The sequence below is a fragment of the Dermochelys coriacea genome, chromosome 4, assembly GCF_009764565.3.
Source record: "Dermochelys coriacea isolate rDerCor1 chromosome 4, rDerCor1.pri.v4, whole genome shotgun sequence".
Lineage (NCBI taxonomy): Eukaryota > Metazoa > Chordata > Testudines > Dermochelyidae > Dermochelys > Dermochelys coriacea.
This window is the reverse complement of record NC_050071.1, coordinates 119,915,227-119,931,282: the sequence shown is the minus strand read 5'-3', so window position 1 is coordinate 119,931,282 and position 16,056 is coordinate 119,915,227. Positions and strand designations below refer to the sequence as shown.

General features: G+C 38.8%; 1 protein-coding gene across 6 annotated transcripts in view; it reads left to right on the top strand.

Annotated features, from left to right (window-relative positions):
* JAKMIP1 (janus kinase and microtubule interacting protein 1) overlaps window positions 1–16,056 on the top strand; it is a 381,847-nt gene that overhangs the window by 292,146 nt on the left and 73,645 nt on the right. For 5 of the 6 annotated variants that reach the window (XM_043512461.1, XM_043512463.1, XM_043512466.1 and 2 more), the window contains exons 9-13: window positions 1,079–1,180; window positions 2,947–3,093; window positions 8,384–8,545; window positions 9,291–9,347; window positions 10,008–10,190. In XM_043512461.1, the coding sequence (XP_043368396.1) occupies window positions 1,079–1,180; window positions 2,947–3,093; window positions 8,384–8,545; window positions 9,291–9,347; window positions 10,008–10,190 (651 nt within the window). The remainder of the gene's footprint in view (window positions 1–1,078; window positions 1,181–2,946; window positions 3,094–8,383; window positions 8,546–9,290; window positions 9,348–10,007; window positions 10,191–16,056) is intronic. The other variant, XM_043512464.1, reaches the window with a different exon arrangement.

Here is a 16,056-nt window from a genome sequence, read left to right as displayed (position 1 = left end):
AGCATTTAGATCAAGCTGAAATTTTTTTTCAGAATTTTGTTTCACAGGAAATTTTGAAATTTTTTGGCTTTGTTCCATTTCACAATGGAAATCCAGTTCCCTCCTAGTTCTACTGTCCAGGTACATATTCCATAGAAATGAAGTCTTTAGGGCCCCATAGCAGTGATGTAAACTGTGGAGAATGTTCACATTTAGAAAAAAAAATTGTGTTGTTCTTCATTGTTTTGATTGCTAGGGATATTTGCCTGAACACAGGATCTTTGTTTCTTAATGGTTCTTCTGCTCCTGCTTTTTCTCCCCCTAAATTCATAAACCTCACCAATATCACAATTAATTTCTGAGGAGACTATTGTAATGTAATAAATACAGAATTTGACTGCCGCTGAGGATGATCAGCAGGAGCAGATTTATCTCCAAGATCTTATTTTCATGCAAATATTCTTAGTAATTTAAATGAAAAAATAAGAAAAAAAACCCCTCCCTTGAAACTATAAACCAGCAGAATTATTCCTCCTCATTGGCCCAGGTTTACCTCATAAAACAGGAATAAATGTACTGGTGAATCAGGTCCAAAATGTTCTTAGATATTTTTGGATGTATCTGTATCTCTTTAAAAAGGGAATCCCAAAAATGTTGAGTTTGCCCTGAGATACTGGGAAAGATACAGGGCTAAATCCCTACTTACAACAGAGCAGTGCTTAGCGTACCTGGGGAGAAGAGGGAAATAGAAGAAGCAAATAGATTCCTGTCCTCGATACAACCCCTGCCCACCTCAGCTTGGCTCATGGCTTCCATTGTTTCAAGGAGCCAAGAGCAGCTGATGTACACTAGTTGAAGATTCCTCTATATTAGGACAATCCTCTGCTGATTCCTTAAGGCAATTTTATGTCTCCTTTGTGCTGTTGATCTGACCCACGGTACAAAGAGATGGAAATACCATACCTAGTTTACTCTTACACTTCCTAAATTATAAAGCCCTCCTTTCAAGAGCTGAAAATAATTCACACACACCTTTAAGAAGTTGTGTGTTACTTTAAATGCGTGAAGGGAATTGTTTCTTTTTCTGCCCTTTATCCAGGGCAGCACATCTGAAAGCAACAGTGCAATGCAAGAACAACTGGAAAGGTCAAAGGAAGAACTAAAAGTACAACAAGGGGAATTAGAAAAGGCCAAAAAAGAGGTAATCTCCCATTTGTTATATTTATGTGAAGCAAATCCGTTTCTTGTTTTCTTCTCGTACTTTTCTTGTTTCCACCAGTGTTCCAAAGAATTACAAAAGGAAAAAGTCTCTGATCTAGAGAACCAACCTGTGTCTCTTTGATGCCCCCAGTTAAGTGATGACGTGTACAGTCATTCATTATTGGTCAGAATTTGAATTACAGTTGCATTGCCTTATCAGAGTCACAACAGAAAGTGCTTAATAAGGAGACCCTTGCACAAAGAGTTTGTCATCTAGATTCTGGGCAGAACGGCTTTCCCCCCATTAGGAAAGATAAATATGAATGATTGTGGTAACTTAGAAACTCTGATGATTAAGACAGTGCTAAATGCAAAGTTTCCAGTTTTCAAATGAAAAGGGTTTATTCAAGACACAGAAGCATGAAAAACCTGAGGTACACATAAAGGCATTTCCTTTGCCGAGGGATAAAGAGAAACAAATTGCAGTATCCACTCAGAGGCCACAAAGTAACCATGAAGTTTTGAATTACGGAATATCTTCACTGAATGAGTACCCTTGCCTTTGGAAGTCCACGTTTCGTTGTGTGCAGCCATCTAATTGCCATCGTTGTGTGCAGCCATCACAATGCCAAAGATCACCCACCTAACCCCAAGCAAAGGAAACTTCTTCTTGAGTTGTGCCTTTCATAACAGACCAACTTCAGTGTTCCTCATCTTTTTCTGTTGCAAAAACAAACCACATTGTCCATTATCTAAATAGGAATACATTCCTCCAGCGCTTGATGGCAAGTTCACATTTCCTAGCTGCTGCAAAACAGGTGTTGGCAAAAATAGTTGTAGACATGGTACAATAACTCATAGTAACAAGTAGACATGGTGAGCAAGGAAAAGGGTAACAGTAATAAGATTGCACAGTGGCAAATTTATGTAGGGATAGTTCGATGAAAGATTTATTTAAAAAAATTGTTTTAAAGATAAATTCATTTCTCTCAGGAATAGAAGAAGTGGGGTTTTTTATGGCTTTGAATGAGTGATGCTGTTCATGCATTTGTCTGTTCAGATGGTGACCAATAAACTTTTAGATTACATGTGAAGGGACTGTCTCAGTAATTAGCTCCTTACCTGACCAACTTTGGTCTTTTTATAAATAAAAGAAAATGTTAAAAGTACAAAAATCTTCTTTTGTTAAATTAGAAGAAGGGTAGCCTTTGTTTTCAAACAGTCAGAAGGAAGAAGACTTGAGCTCTTACATGTAAGGGGGTAGCAGATTAGTCATGCTTAATTGCATGCCATCTCGCAATTACATTTTCAAAATTACAATTAATAGTGGAATCTATGATAATGCATCATGGAAATAATGCAAAAACAGACAGATGATTTTTTCCGTTTGTGTTCCCTGTTTCCAGTGTTTTAAATGCAAGATTTTCTAATTTTTTCCTGCTGATAAAATCCTATTTTTAGTCTGATTTTCACTTAAGATACTTTGAAATACTGTGTATATCAGTTATTGAGCTTCACTCAGAGTTTTCAAGTGCATGTACTTCACATGGATAATTTTCTTTTAGGATTTATTCCAAGGGCCTGGTTCCGTTTTGGTTGTGGGGCCAGCTTTACATGGTCTAATTCCATTTAATTCAGTAGAGTTACACCCAGTGTAAAGCTGGTGTCTGCAAGATCAGAATCCAGCCCGTAGGTTGTAAGTACATACTGGGAAGTGATATTAACTACTATCTGTAATTTTATTTTTTCATTCCTTTTCTCTGGTAGGCTCAGAACTGGTACCGAGAACTTGGCTTTGTAGAAGCAAAATATGAAGAGGTCAGAACTCAGTTGACACAGGCACTCTCTGAATTACATCAACTTAAACAAGCAGATGGTGGGAAAAGGCTTAGAAAGCAGTGCTGCCAGTTAATGGTATGTGTGTAAGTAGAGTGGAGGAAAAATGTACTCCTTGGGAGAAGACAATTTGGATGCGGAAAAAGGGTTAGTGTTCAGAATAACAGATTTTGAAACAAACCTGAAACACCTAGATTTACCGAAAGCAGAGGTTCAAATCCAGGCAGGGATGATTCAACCTTTCCAAAATAGATAAACTGACTATTGAGCAGTTTACTGCTCATATTGTAGATGACAACTTTAAAAGCAAAGTCCTTTTGCTCTGCAGGAACACTAAAGAATTCACATAATTTTTTATAACAGGGATCACCGTGCTATCCTTGGCTAAAGTTTCCCCTTTCCTCACCATTATACACTGTGATGTACCAGGGTTATTTGCCTGGCTGCTGTCTTCTCATTCCACAGGGGTATCTCAGTGCTGCTGCTATTGGCATATTACTACCGTTTTTTGGCCTGATCTTCGAAGTGCTGAGCACCCACAAATCCCACTGAGATATGGATGTTCTGCATCTCTCAGGATCAGTTTCGTTATTTGGACACATTAGGTGAAATCCTGACCCCACTGAAGTCAATGGGAGTTTTGCCATGATGCCAGCTAGGCTTTATGGAATCCTTTACATCTATATATTCAACTTTGGGGTTAATAAATACCAGTTCAGGGGAGTTGAGACACAATCCTAAAAGGAATGATAGGAACAGCTGGACCAAATTCTGCTCTCAGTTCAACCAGCATAAATCCTGAGTAACTCCATTGACTAGTATGTTTAATTATATAGTTAAAAAAGTAAACAGCAGAAATTATATAATAAAAGTAAATGAAAATTCAAGCAAAATAAATATAAAAACAGATTTATACATGGACTTGATAAGAGGTTGAGGAACTAAACTGGAACTCAGAACATGTGGGTTCTATTTCCTGGCTCTGCCAGAGGTTTCCTGTTTACCTTGGGCAAGTCACTTAATCTCGCTGTGCCTCAGTTCCTCAATGGTGGGATGTGATAGTAATTAGAGCTGGTCATGCTCACACTTTCCTCTCTAAGCCATCTCCCTGGTAGGTTTACATCTCCCATGATACACCACAGTCTCTCCTCTTTGTGTCACGGGACTTGTGGGAGATGTAGTCTAGGGGAGCCCAGCCCATAGAGGAGAATAGAGACACGAACTAACTGAACTTCATCTCCCATGAGGCACGTGGCATATCTGAGTCTAAATATTTTGGGTTTTGGTTTTCAGGGGGTTGTTTTTTTGATGAAAGATCAAAAACTTTGAAAAAAGCAGAGTTGTTTCTTGAAAACTTTCATTTAGATGAAAATCCAATTTTCCATCCAAAACCAGTTTGGATGGAAAATTTTAAACCAGCCCTTCAAGTAATATTGGCATACTTCACAGGAGTGTCATGAAGGTAAGTTAATTGAATGTTCATGAGGTGTTCAGACAGCATTGCAACAAGCACTATGGACAAAGTTTTAAATAAACATTTGTACTGAAGAACTCCTTCAAATAAATATCACCATCAAGTCAAATCCCAAAGAGACATAACCTCCTTGCAGATTGAGTGCCACCCAGATCCATCTGTAGCTAGGTCCTTAAGACAGTCTATCTTGATGTTCAGTCTTTGTCCATCATTGGCAATATTATCTTGCTACTGACACTTTTGTCGATCATGTGATTGCCAGCCATGTAGCAGCATTCCTTAGAAAACACACTTTGTAATTTGTTGGTCTTCCTTCCTAATAATATGTTAATGCCTGAGAAGTTGCTGAAACCAAACCATAAATATCTTCATTGCTGATCTTGTCCTGCTTTCATAAATTTTTTTAGTTTGCTAATTACTGATGTTCATTTATGCAATAGCTTCCCCTTCCACTTTCAGAGTCCCTCTCTTTGTCCAATTCAAACAGGTCGTGGGATTAAATTCTGTTCTTGGATGTACACACTCAGCTCCCACTGAGATCAAAGGGGCTACAAACATACATCTGAAGGCAGAGTTTGCCCCCTCATGAGTATGTGACACTGCAATTATTTCCATGGCAAGAGTCTGTGATGCATTAAACACAGGATATTGACTTCACTGTCAGGATTAAACAATAGGGGAAGCTGAACTGAAAGGGAGAAAAGCTCTTATTATACACAAACTATCCTAACAATAGCCAAGGCTCTATTGCTGAGATATGGAGTGAATTTATTTTAATAAATGTTCTATTCTCAATTTGCTTCCGTATGAATTTTCCGTTTTACAAGAAACCTTTTTACAACCATGAAGCTCTAAATAATAATGGCTTTGTGTTCAATGTGAAGAAAATGATCTGAATTTTGCTTGGTAGAAAGTCATTCTTTTAATTAAAACAAACAAACAAATGTAAGAGTTTTGGCATGGTGATTAACATGAGCTGCTTTTCTGGGCATGTTTCCCCTCCTGATTGTAACTGGTTGGGCTGAGGATTGCAGCTGTATTTATAGTAAGTTGCCACCACAGTTGCCAACTTTCATGTAAATAAGCACTCTGGCTTTCACAATAAGCCAAAAATCAAGTTAATCCCATTTCAAACCAAGGCCAAAACAAGCCAATCCCTAAGAACCCCAACACTATGTGACTAGATCCCCCCGGCGTGCTGTGCTGGGACTGTGGTGGGCCTGCTGTGCACCCCTGACTCTCTCCCTCCTTTGCCCCTGCTTGCCTCCCCTTGCCCCTGCTTTCCAGGAGCTGATCCAAAAAAAAAAAAAAGCCACAAACCAAAATTAGCCAACAAGCAACTCACAAGCCAATTAAGCCAAAAACAAGCCCAATTTCTGTGTGTTTTTTTTTTTGTTCGTTTGACATGTCTGGTTGCCATCATAGACAAAAGATTGCACTTCACCCCAGGAAGATATTAACATAGTCAATTTGTAAATCACTATAGCTTAATTTCAGTGCTAAGCTACCCTACCTCACAGACTGTATCATCTCTGCAGAGCTTGAGAGAGGATGCAAGGGTGTTTAATGGTCTAGATGAGAGAGATAAGATATCCCACACATATAGCTAGGATTGCTTGTCAGCTTGCTCTTAAATGAGTGTTTGTTGCTTATGGGAAGCACTGGTTGAAGTCTATCGCTTACCTCAGAGTCTGCACACATCATTGGTATTAACTGGGGTGCTGAGTGCAGATGCAAGACTTTCTGCACCACCATGCAGTAGGTTGATATGGGGCTCTGAGCTGCCGTACAGGAGGTAATCATTTTATAGGGGAGGAAATGAGGCACTGAGAGGATAAGTTCAAGGTCCTATAGCACATCAGTGGCAGAGCCCACATAAAACTTCTGACTCCAAGTCCTGTTCTCTAACCACTATACATGCTCCCTCTCCAATCTTGGGACAGTTTTTCAGAACTGCTCAGCATTTATAATCAGGGCCACGTATTTCAGAAGAGCTTAGCTCTCATTTAGAGAACTAATTATGTGCCCAGTATCTTTTTAAAAACTTCAGCATGTTGAGTATTTTGAAAATCTGGCCATAGGTTTCACAGTGGGAGCTGCTGGCTCCTGAGCCCTTTTGAAAATCTGGCCCTTATTTGGGAGTTTTGAAAATCTGGCCTTATTTGGGGATTTAAATGGGAGCTGAGCGGTTATGAAAATCTGACCCCAAAACAGGTGATTTCAATGGCTTTTGTTATTCAGGAGGTTATTCAGATGATCATAAATTATCCTTTCTATCCCTAAAAATCTATGAACAGTACTATATTTGCTCTGGAAGTTCTTCTGGTTTCAGAGTTGGTCAGCAAATGCACAGAAAGAGTCAGTGTCTTTAAACTAAACATAATGCAAAGAGAATCATATTTTATTTTCCTCTTGTCACTGAATTAAAGCTCCTCAGTTCAATCAGCAGTTGTATCCTCCGCAATCACTGGTAGGCATTTACTTAAGGAATAAAAAGGTGGATGATTTCAGTAACGTAGAAAAACCACGTCTTATCTCCATACCTTTGGCTATTTTTACTGGTAGATACCATCAGATCCTGATGTCTCGACCCTAATCAGCCTGGCTGCACAAGTCTAATAGACACTTGTGTTCTGTTTTCGAAACACAAGAGGGAGCTAAAAATTAGAGAGACACACATGTTCACTCATTAAAATTCCAGTGAGAAGGGGTGAGTTTCATGACAAACCTCAAATTTTATCCATATTGGCGGTGTTTACTGCAGTTTACTATTGTTTACTATGAAACAGAGCCGTCTCTGATACTGTGGTCTGTGGTCCAGTGATATAAAATCCAGGATGTTGGTCACAGAATTAAGAAAAACACCATATATATATATATATTTGCTATAGACCATAGATGAATAACAGTTCTTCTACCAGTTATATAGTTATAAATAGCTGCTGAAATTAAACTACATTCCTGCATGTGTAGTCTCAAAAATACTGTAATTTTAAAATGGTGTTTTGGTGGATTTAACTTAAGTTTTTAAATTAAGGTTTTAAAGTTTAATCAATTTAAACGTATACTTTACAACACAGTGTGGGAAAATTGAACAGTACTACATGTGTCTAATTAATAATTCCAGACTTTTGTGTATATAAGGTCATAAGACCATATATATTTTTCATATGCAGCCCCATTCTGAGTCTGTATATTCTGCATAGTTTCTTGGTGGTAGATCTTGGAGTTGATATATTGGTTCAGACTGTGAATTTAAAATCCTCACAAATCCTTTCAGTTTAAATGTATGAAACAGAACAAATCAAAAGAACAGGAGTTACATTCAAAAGTTTGTCTTCCTCCAAATTCCATAACCTCTTATATTACCTTTTTAAATAAAATAACATATTAGATGCTCAGTTAATTTTAATGGTTTTCAGAGAATAAAATAGATGTGTGAGAGAGAATACGGCTGTTTGAAATGAATGTGTGTGGGAAAGAAGGGATGTGTTATATAGCAGTAGTAGCAGCGGGTGGGGCACTCCTGAACTGTTTGGCACTTACTTGTTTTATGACCTTGGATAAGTCATTTAATCTGTCTGTGCCTCAGTTTTCCCATATGTGAAATACCTATTCTTATTATAGCCATCTCACAAGGGTATTGTGAACTCATTGTTCGAAAGGTGCTTTAACATTCTTGTTTGACAGACACTAATATATTTATGATACTTTAAGTTATACACCTACACTGGCTTTAAAGGTTAAAAAAATAATTTTGACATATGAGGTAAGTGCACATTTTGATTGACAGATTTTGGGTATTCTTTTAGCATTCTCTACTAAGAATAGTTGTATGAGTTTATACATCAAGCTTAAAAATATATGTATATTTGTTTTCTTGAATACACACAGAAGGAAGTCCAAGAACTGAAAGGGGATAGGATAGCCAATAAGGGATTAGAACAGCAAGTGCTGACCTTAAAATCCCAACTAAGGGACCAGACTGTATTACAAAGTCAGTTTCAAGACTTGCAAAACCAAGTGGAATGCCTTCAGGCTCAGCTGTATGAAAAGGTATAATAAAGCTGGCTTTTACGTGCTTAACTGAGTGGACTAACATGGGCTTAGCTTGCTGATTCCACTTTATTCTTCTGACATGAAAGGACCAAAATATTCTTCTTTCTAAGGAATGGTTATAAGGGCAATAAAATGGTGTGTGCAGTGCAGCCACATAAAGCTGATCATGGCTAGGGAGTGAAAAGATGGCAGTAAAATGTCTGAGTGCCTGACATGGAAAGATGATAGTCTTTCCATGGTTAAGGCTGCTGCCAAGCTCCATTATAATTCCTGTAGTCTAACTGCAGGCAAAATGGCATCCAAATTTTTTCTCTGGGGAATCTTGCTCTCCTCTCTCCAATATCTGGATTTCTAAAATTCCCATCATTGTAAAATATAGATGCTATACAAGACTACAAAACATAGCAAAGTCTATCCAAAGTTGTGCCAAGATTCATGCACACATGATCTATGCACACATTTGAAATCTGTCATCAAATGCTCATGGAGAAAATTCCTTCTGTTACCACATGTTATAGATGAGGAAAGGGGAAACTACTCTCCGGAGAAGCTGTATAGAAGATTCATAGGGTACATGAGGAAATGCATACATAATGATGGATATCAGAATAAGGCTTTTAATGTGGTGTTGCTGTGATTAAGTAACCTGAGGTGGCCAGTGATGAAGCAGCTCCTTAAACTACCAAAACATTGTAAAGAGAATCTTGAATAACTGAGTACAAAATGTTTTTCATTCTTTTAGACTGAGGAACTTCAGAAAAGAAAGACTGAAGCTGACCTGACAGTAGCTCCACTCAAGGTAATGTATTTTGCTGAAACTGTTGCAGCATCTCTGACCTTTTTCATTGGTTACAAAGCAAGCTTAATTTGCAAAAAGAACGAGGAATACTTGTGGCATTTTAGAGACTAAAAAATTTATTTGGGCATAAGCTTTCGTGGGCTTAAACCCACTTCATCAGATGCATGCCCATGAAAGCTTATGCCCAAAAAAATTAGTCTCTAAGGTGCCACAAATACTCCTCGTTCTTTTTGCTGATACAGACTAACACGGCTACCACTCTGAAGCTTCATTTGGTTATTCTTAATAACAGTATGCTTAGCCACACTCTTTCTGTAGTGTGTTGTATGCCTGTTTCCAGTGAGACCCTCCTGAATGTTAACCATTTGACTTTAATTGGACTGCAGGCCCGGGGTTAGGAGGGGAAGCTGATATCATTGCTACTATTGCTGTTCACCTTGCCACCAGAGGGAACAAGTACACAGAGAACTGAACTATCCATTACTAGTTATCTGCATGTGTTTTTTGTGATTCTGATGCTGCAGAGCTTGATGGCTCAGAAATATAGGAATATGAGCTATGTCTTAAACTATGATATCAAAATCTGCTTAATCAGATTAGACCAAAAATATAAACACACTGGGGAACTGATGTCTGTTTGTTTGTTGTTATGCTACATAGGCTAAGCTATCTTGCCTTGTCCGGAAATGCCATGAAAGAAACAGCTTGATTACCCAGCTGGTCAGGGAATTTCACAGGCATGGAATTATGGATTCCATTTTCAATGAAGAGGCAAAGAATTTAGTGAACGATATGGCGCTAGCAGAGTACACTACCACCTTTACATCTGTTTGCAATCGAGAGGTAAATGCATACAAATTTCCAGTTGTACCAGTCAATACTGCACTCTGTATAAAATGTATGTAGCCAGATGGTGAAATGTGTATTCTTAAATTTTACTGACTTTTATTAAATCAATGGTAGGGGGCCCAAAGTATCATTTATCAGAAAATAAATGGGGCCAGATTCCCAGTTGCGGTAAATCAGCGTAGCTCCAGTGGAGCTATGCCAATTTACCCCCGTTGTAGACTGGGCCATCATCTCTGGAGGAGGTCACATGGTACGTCTGCCACCCATGTGACAGTCAGATGAAGACATAATAGACATAATATGCCCAAATTCCCTGAAATGTCTTCTTCACCCATCTCCAAATATAGAAAGAGAGAGAGAGAGAGAGAGAGATTTCTTTTCTATTTTGTGATAAGAAGTGGGGCATCACTGTAAGTTCAGCTTGTGATGGAATATACCTAGTGCTAGGCTAGGTGAAGACTACCCCCCAAAAAAGTACATAACTGCTGATGTTGAAAACTGTTGTTAATAGAGTGGAGAATTACCCATCTAGTCTCCATTCTTCCCATCCTCCTTTGCTCTTCTTCCTATTTTCCCACGCTCTCCTCAGCCTGAACATAGTATGCCTCCAGTAGCTCCCTTCACCTTATCTTTGGATTTATTGTACCAAATCCTTGGTGAGGGGCAGTGGATCTGAGGTCATATTTGTAGGTTATTCCCTTTACTGAAACAGTGACCGCATGAGTGCTGAAGGTCACGTTTGAAAGTGTGGCTGCCAAACTGTTTGTTTACATGCTACCGCTTCTGCTTTTGAGTGCCCTTTTGGAATGAGCACTCTGTGTTCCAGAGCACTGGAGCAGCTGTCTTCAGTTAAATAATAATAATAAATAATAATAATAATAATAATAGTAATAATAATAAAATCTAGCACTTATATAGTGCTTTTAATCAGTAGATCTCAAAGAGCTTCACAATCTTTAATGTATTCATCCTCCTGCCACACCTCTTGAAATCCCTCCTTTGAAGAGCTATTCTGTGAACTGATAGTTGAGAATGGAACATAGGGCTGGGCTGAAGGTAAATTTATTTCACTCTGATTTCTTATTCTCATTTCTTAAAATGCTCCATTGACCCTAGTGTCCAACCTACCCTCTATTGGGTCTTGGCCGGCTGACCTGGGGTTGGCTGCCTCCTCCAACCTCCTGTGCTCTGGTGCTTCTGCCTTGTCAAATAGACACATTTTGAGGCTGATTCACCATTGCATTCCTTCAGTTTTATGCTGGCTGCAACACAATAAAGAAAGGGATGGAAAAGTAACAGCTCAGCATTCAGTGTTTATTCTACCTCTGCTGTGACAGTGGCACTTCTTAACAAATCCAGCCAGCTTTTGCTCAGAAACTGATCCAGGATTGGTGGGGACAGGGAAGAAATCTCCAAATTGAGATACTGTAACTCTGGCTTCATGCCCAGGGATTGCCCTGGCCAGTAATACACTGAATGCCATAGAGATTATGACTTCGAATTCTGTCTGGCAAAGGAGAAGAAGAGAGTGAAGGTGAAGAGAATGATGGAGACAATACTATGTGAAGCTGGATTTCAGATACATTGTAAGGAACTGAATCACTACTGCTTAACTATCTGGGGTCTGCGTGAAAGGTTCTGAAGAAGCTGTTCCTTCTGGAGCAAACAAGACATCTTGGAGCTGGCACAATTTTCTCACAGTGCAATTTTTAATTTTGGATTTAAATTTCTTTTATGCTCAGAATGTAGTAATGCAGTTCTATGCAGAATGGTCGTAGCTGTGTTGGTCCCAGGATATTACAGAGACAAGATAGGTCAGTTCTGACGAAGAGCTCAGTGTGGCTCAAGAGCTTGTCTCCCTCACCAACGAAAGTTGGTCCAAGAAAAAAATATTACCTCCCCCACTTTGTCTCTCAAATACTTTTGATAAGTGCAAGGGTTCATAATACTAGGTAGCCTCATACAGCAGCCTACTATATGGCTGGAGGAATAAAGACATTTGGGTTAGAGAGTGTTTTGTTAAATTGGAGTGCTTACCCTGTAGATAATATTACCAAAAATTAAAGAAAAACAATATATGGTGCCTTATTTTTTCTCCAAAGCCTCCCAGAATTATATTGAGGATAGCATTGCAGGACTGGTTCCTAGAAACAGTTTATTCATTTTTCAGTTTTGAACTGCTAGTTTATTTACCTGCAGAAACAGAGATGGTTCAGAGTGGATATATGCCAGGTTACTGCAGATATGCCAGTTTACAACAAAACTTAATTACATTTTTAAAGCATTTATTATTAAATGGCCTTTCTGCTAGGAATGGCCATTAAGAGATTGACCAAGGAACGTTTTTTTTCTCAGTACTGTACTTCATTTGTTTGGCAGACAAATTGCACCAAGAAACTTAAGAGCAGAAGTGACACACACATGCAATAAGAACTACTTGTTTCATGCTTTTAAGCCCTTTCTTGGCTCCCGTTGTGCTCAGACATATATAAACAACATGAAGATGTATGGGGTTTTGGAATGTAATACCATTCAGGCAAAGACAACACAATGACTTATGGCAAAGTATGACCATAGAGTTATGCTGGTGTTTCTTTTCTGCATGTTCCACTGTATTTCATGTATTTCTGCATGTTCCACTGAAGAGGTTTGTTTGTTCTTCTAATCCATTACATTTTAAGGGCTGCCAGAAATAATACTTGCTTCTCTATCTTGTTAAAAGAGTGAGTTAATTGTATGTTAGTTGTACATTGGGGCCTTGATAAAACTCAAAACTGTGTTCAGTTCAACTACAATTAGAAAAGGGGTATAAGATTGTCATTTGGTTCCATAATCTTTTGGAGTTTTCACTTTCCCTTACTCCCCAAAACCAAGCAGGTTTATAGTTCAGGTACTCTGTGTGTGTGTGTGTGTGTGTGTGTGTGTGTGTGTGTGTGTGTGTGTGTGTGTGTGTGTGTGCGCGCGCGCGTGCACGCGCACATTGGTGTGTACTGTAATTTGTATGCAAAAACTTGAACAAAGTTTTAATTGGAAGACTTTATTCTTTTAATCTATTGTCACAAAAATCTTATAACTAGAAAGAGATTAATCTCTAATTTACATGTCAGGCAGAGTGATTACATTCTATCCTTGGAAATATTTATTCTCAAAGTTAATGTGAGACGGAAGAGTGGTGTTGTACTAGAAGAATTAGTCTGGGCTCTGTTCTTGGTTCTGCCTTATGCTTTGAGTATGACTTTGGACAAGTCACTTTTTTCTCTGTGTCTCAGTTTCTCATCTAAAATGGAGGTAACATTTCACTGCTCCCAGTAGCTGTTGGGGAAACAAATTAATTAATATTTGTGAGGTGCTCAGATGTTGCTGTGGATGAGTGCCATGGAAAAGCCAATCAATTACTGTATATTAAAAAATACAGTGCTAAAAGATGTTTACCCAGTTGTGTTCAGACCTGTTCAGTAAACACAGGTACCAGCATAAAAATAATGGATTAAGTTTTTTAATTGGCCTTGCTGTCAGCAGGATCAGGCTCATTAAATATATATACACTGCGATAGACCATACATGTACATGCCACTTAACAGACAAATAAAAGACAGAATGTCTGCCCCAAAAGGCTTCCAGTCGGTAGCAATGGGACTCTGTACAGATGCAGATGGTCCAATTTAGTAGATTGCAATGCAGGATTGGAGCCTAAATTAATTCATAATTTAACAAATACTGATTGCAGTGGCTGAGGAGACAGAGAGCGTACATTTATATCCATGTGATACATTTTTGATTTTCATAATCAACTATTAAATAATGCAGCCCTATCGTAAATTGAATTTATTTTGCATCTTTGACCATTTCACCAACATTTTGTCACTATTATTCTCAGCAGAAACTACTTCTAACATTCCAAAGCTATGACCAGCTTTCAAACTGAAACTAAACAATCAATCAGAAAGGAATTAAACACAAACATTTCCTTCTTTCCCCATAAATCACCCCCAACATTTCAAAGGGTCCTATAGAAAACCCCAACATAGACAGAGTTCTCCCTCCTAAGATTCCTGATAGATAATTGATTTTACTCATTTCTCAACAGAGATAAATTTGAGGTCTGATATCTTGAAACACACCTTGTTTATCCTACTGGGGAGCTGGAACTCAAGGTTTTGCAGTGAAATAGGGGCTGTCCTGGAAACCCACTGAAGTCTATGGGAATCTTTCCATTGACTTCAAGAACCTTTATATGAGGCCCACGAACCCTTTGTGGTTCAGGAGATATCAGACTTAAAAAATATAACAGTGTGGTTCATAGAAAAGCTATTTAAGATCCCTTTTTAAAGTGTTATTTTTGATTCTCCACTTCATTTGGGTTAGTACAGTTCCCAATGCAGCAAGGAGCTTATGCACATCAATAGGGCTACTCAAATGCTTAAGGTTAACCACGGGCTTAAGTGTTGTGCTGAATCAGGGCCGAACTGGCTGGTGGCCAATCCATTCCATTAAGTATGAATTTATTAAGACTACTTGACAAAAAATGTTTTCTTTGCAATAAAAACCCTCTCAACTAAATAACATATGAAAAATTGTTAACAACATTAAGGCTATATGATATAAAACGAACAACCTGGAAGATGTGACTTTGAGTTAATAGTGCTGGCTAGATCCTCAACTGGTCTAAATCAGCATTCTCCAGTGACTTCAAAGGAGTTTTGCTGATTCACACCAACCGAAGATCTAGCATGAGTTAAGCACAGGGTCGCAGACATCTCTCTGAATTTCCTCAATTGGTTAGTTTTACAGCCCAACACTATATATTTAAACCAGTTTTCAGTGACCCTGTTTATATACCAGGCTTTCCACTAATGCCAGGATACAAATTGAACTAATAAGCTTAAGGGAAGGAACACCTCTAGGATCATGGTCTAAGTCCAATAAGATGGGCACCTTCAGTTTAAATTGTGCTGGAAGGCTTTCCTCACTTCAAAACAATGAACCACGTGCAGTATTGTTTGCTATCATTAATTTACTTGCTTAGAAGCCACAACTAAACAGTAAGATTAATTTCAGCTTTGTTCATCCCTAGAATGTATTTCAGTGTGGTCAAAAATAAAGATCTGTACAAGAGATCTTGCATCACTTCTGTAAGTTGTGTTAGAGGAGCATATGTTGTTTGGGGGCACTTTTAATGTACATTTGTGTCTAATATAAACAGAAAGAGCTAGGCAGGTGGAGAAATAACTAGTTTATTTCTAAACATGGTCTCATTGTGAATTCTTCCAAAAAGCCTAAACTCCTGAAGACCTCCTTATAGTAATGGTTATTGTGATGGAGTGGGAATTTTTCATAATATTTTGTACGAATACTGTGTGTGGCTCAGTTTCCCCTATGAGCTGCATAGTTAACTAGGTTGGGAGCGGGGGAGGAGAAGGTTGTTTACTGTTTGCAGAGATCCAAATGTGACTGATGCCTGGCTGTCTGGGGTTTGGGCCCGGGCCCATGCCCATGGAGAGCCTGAAAAAGACAATGGCCACTCCAATTGCCAGGACATTTGGTACCTGGCAACTAACGACCATGGATGGCCCACCCTCTGCAGGAAGCCAGCTGGAGTGACCAGCTGGAGAACAAAGGGCTAAGGAGGATGGCCACGTGACCTTGTTTCCCAGGAACAAGAACAAAGGACTAAGGAGGGGTCCCTTAGGGTTGTTCATTGTGAGCTGTTGGAGGGGAGGAGAAGCTTCTGGACTGGGACTACAGAGGGGTCAGAGAGGACTATTGGCTCAGGACTGACCCAGATGCTCTTTGCTGTCACTTTCTGTTTTCTATGTTAACTAAGGACTTCCTATGCTGGGTTCCAGACATCTAATAAACC